Here is a 3,037-nt window from a genome sequence, read left to right as displayed (position 1 = left end):
TTCCTAACACAGAGCTGGCAGCCATGACATTCCTCAATGACTGGACAGGGTGAGTTTCAGATGATGTGATGCTGTAATTACACTGTTAAACTTGAATCAGCAGTTCTGGCCTGTAGTCTCTGTCTTCCTAAGCTTTGTGTGATATTGTTTTAGGCCAAAACTGAGTTACCACAGCAGAGCTCCAGAGCACCAGGGCCTCCCCTCATACCTCACTGATGCCATCGCGATTGAACTGAGGTCAGATCTGGATACTGATGTGGTGAGGAAGGGCAACGGGAATGTTATGAAAGGTATGTCTGAGATTGGAATGATTTGATCATCTAATGGTTAGTTTATTGAACAAATCAGATCAGTTTTGATATTTTGTGGTGTGGAAATTAAAGTGTGCATGTCTTCAGGTGTGCGATTCCCCAATCTATCGAGCAGTATAAGTTTTAACTCAAGGGGCCCCACCGCTGGTGTGCTGAATGTCAGTGAGCTACCTAAAGAGACCATAACAACCACAGTAACAGACGAAGCAGATGAGAAGGAGATGGATGTGACCGTCGACAAAGAGGAGGTACTTCCTATTAGAGACTAGGAATCAATCAGTAATGATGCTTCACACTTCTGTCATCAGAGATGATGAGAAATGATGAGTTTGTTGTTCACATAAGTCCTTGATGACATTCTAATCCAACTCTGATCTCACTCTGACAGAAACTCCTGTAGATTTAATATTCACAAACCGTATCTGAGATCAATTTCATTCCTTCTCAGAACACGCATTGAATGAATCTTTGGGGTTCAGTGCAACTTGAGATCTCTCTTGCTGTCAGTTACTACAGAAAATAGTTTTGGCTTATTGCAGTATGTAAAACTCATGTTTACAGTAATGCTTTTACAATACCACAAAGCATTACATTGGGAAAAATGTTTAACCCACAGTTTTAAGTGGAACCACAAGGCATTTAACATGTTGGCATTAGATTAGTTTGATGTGCTAAATCATATAGGTTTAAAACACACACAAAAGGTTATGATATTCTGATTAAACATTACAAGTTCAAACATAAAAAAGAAAAAGTGCGTGGATGAATCATGTATGCACAAAAATAGGGTGAACTTTAATTTTATGCCAACTGTAAATGCAATTGTATTATTTTTTTAACAATTTGATTGACAAGCCAACAGTGTTTTGCTGTCCATAGAGCTTGTTTTGACCCCAGCACATAACTTCAGTACTCAAAATTCAGTTAAATGGCTGATGTTGAATATTGATTGGCACACTTTTTGTTTTTCAGCCTGAGGTTGAAACTCCGGTTTCAACGATGGTGACACAGATTCAGGAATCAACAAAGAAGAGAAAAGGTATGTTTTCTGATTTGCACTTATGGACTTCATCTTTGTTCTTAATGTAACTGTCTTCTGTCAATCTCAGTTGTTTTGTCTTTTTTTTTCTTCTGTAGACCAACCAACTAAAAAAGCAAAGTTTGTCCCCGTCAACACTGACCTGACTTCAGTGCAGCACAACAATGACGACGCATATGATTTCAACACAGATTTTGCGTAAAATTTCATCAGCATGTACAGATTCATGTGGACTGAGAGGAATCAGATTGTGAAACGGCACTCGTTGATGTGCATAATATATCGCTATGCTTGTTTGTATTAATACATAATAAAATATGTATTATTTAAATCAAAGGTTAATACTCTTACATTGCATACAAAACATACTGAGCTTTATTCATTACTTTGTTAGAACACTTTTTCTTTTATGTACAAATTGGCATATTTTCCCCTTCGGGTTGAGGACAAGACAGCTGATACGTGGAGAGAAGAGAGAGAAAAAACAAAAACAAAACGTGCATCCATAGAAAAGTAAACAACACTGAAGACGTAACAGAAGGGGAAAGTGGCTCCTGTAGTGTTAAATACAGAAATTCTGAAACGTTAAGTGTCACAGGTTTGTGTCTTAAGCCCTAAAGCAGTCTAAAATATTTAATAATGAAATGGAAAATTCAATTTCGAATAAAGTGGGTCCACAGTTTCACCCAATAAAAAAAAAAAATCTAGACACTTGCATGGATGTAGTATATAAAATGAAGATTTTAAAGTTGTACCCTAAATGGTTTAGTGTTATTAATAATTTGACAGTGAATGCTGAGGTAGTGCATTGGTGTTGAATGTAGCCTCTTGGCTGTTGTTCCATTCCAATGTTGGTCCCAGTAACTTGGGTACTCTTAGGTTTCATGAAGGCCCCATATTTTGCATCCAGACATCTCTTTAAACATCTTTGAGCAAAATCAAATATCTGCGAGAAAGTCCATCCAGCAAAGCGATTACTTTTCCTCCTCCTCCTCCTCCTTTCATGTAGCCCAGACCAGAGTTTATTTTTCCTCAGCGTGTCTTCGGATTGGGTGGAATTTACCTGTGGGATCTGGAATGTACCATTTGTCCCAAATGTCAGAAAAAGAAGAGGCTCTTCCCCATGGTTTATAATGTCCATTCCAATGGAGAAGTTTGGCAGCCTTAACAAACTGAGGTGAATACCAATTACCAGCTCCTGTCGCCCCTAGAAACATAAATATCCACAAAACACACACACAATTGGTTACTAAGAGATGTACATAGGCGCTTTACATTTATGAACCACAGCCTTGATCATTTCCTTACCGAGGTGTCGGACGTGCCACATTGGATCAATGTTTGAGTGGTGCTTGTAGAATACAATGAGCATGGGTGGCGTTGTGATGCTGTCTGATAAAGTCTTACTGTAAAGGTCCTCCCTAAAACAAAAAGAAACAACCCCACAAAACCATTGACAGCCCTCAAAGGGGCCTAGACCTCGACTGAAGAGGATTAGAACTGGCAACAGATTTGTTGAAGATCTCATCTCAAAGACTCGACAGAAATGTTAAAGACAGTAGCTATCTTTAACATTTTCTGAACGAACGAATGTTGTAGTTTCCAGTAACATAAAACAGCAGAACACAAACTAACTTGGCACTGCGCTCCATCCAGAACTCAAGCTGGCTGGTGATATTCTGCTGCT

At 38.7% G+C, this 3,037-nt stretch overlaps 2 protein-coding genes across 2 annotated transcripts; one reads left to right on the top strand and one right to left on the bottom strand.

The window, feature by feature from the left end:
- The first annotated feature begins 6 nt into the window (after positions 1-6).
- On the top strand, positions 7-1,641 carry LOC107683310 (guanine nucleotide-binding protein-like 3). Its single transcript, XM_016479365.1, has 5 exons — positions 7-49; positions 154-290; positions 399-559; positions 1,284-1,350; positions 1,449-1,641. The coding sequence occupies exons 1-5, from the start codon at positions 24-26 to the stop codon at positions 1,550-1,552; spliced, it is 495 nt and encodes a 164-aa protein (XP_016334851.1). The 5' UTR covers positions 7-23; the 3' UTR covers positions 1,553-1,641.
- Positions 1,642-1,710: 69 nt separating this feature from the next.
- On the bottom strand, positions 1,711-3,031 carry LOC107683311 (glycosyltransferase 8 domain-containing protein 1-like). The gene is made up of 3 exons (XM_016479366.1): positions 2,986-3,031; positions 2,659-2,771; positions 1,711-2,557 (listed from the first exon to the last, which is right to left on the bottom strand). The coding sequence occupies exons 1-3, from the start codon at positions 3,000-3,002 to the stop codon at positions 2,373-2,375; spliced, it is 315 nt and encodes a 104-aa protein (XP_016334852.1). The 5' UTR covers positions 3,003-3,031; the 3' UTR covers positions 1,711-2,372.
- Between the last annotated feature and the right edge of the window lie 6 nt (positions 3,032-3,037).

This window comes from Sinocyclocheilus anshuiensis, unplaced genomic scaffold, assembly GCF_001515605.1.
Source record: "Sinocyclocheilus anshuiensis isolate Anshui unplaced genomic scaffold, SAMN03320099.WGS_v1.1 C33157835, whole genome shotgun sequence".
Classification (NCBI taxonomy): Eukaryota; Metazoa; Chordata; class Actinopteri; order Cypriniformes; family Cyprinidae; genus Sinocyclocheilus; species Sinocyclocheilus anshuiensis.
This window is presented reverse-complemented; position numbering and strand designations above follow the sequence as displayed.

Excerpts from the sequence above, each read along its gene's own strand:
- LOC107683310 (XM_016479365.1), top strand. The coding sequence starts at position 24 with ATGACATTCCTCAATGACTGGACAGG. Across the intron at positions 291-398 it reads CAACGGGAATGTTATGAAAG|GTGTGCGATTCCCCAATCTA; the intron begins GTATGTCTGAGA and ends GCATGTCTTCAG. Across the intron at positions 1,351-1,448 it reads ATCAACAAAGAAGAGAAAAG|ACCAACCAACTAAAAAAGCA; the intron begins GTATGTTTTCTG and ends TTTCTTCTGTAG.
- LOC107683311 (XM_016479366.1), bottom strand. Across the intron at positions 2,558-2,658 it reads GTGGCACGTCCGACACCTCG|GGGCGACAGGAGCTGGTAAT; the intron begins GTAAGGAAATGA and ends TTATGTTTCTAG.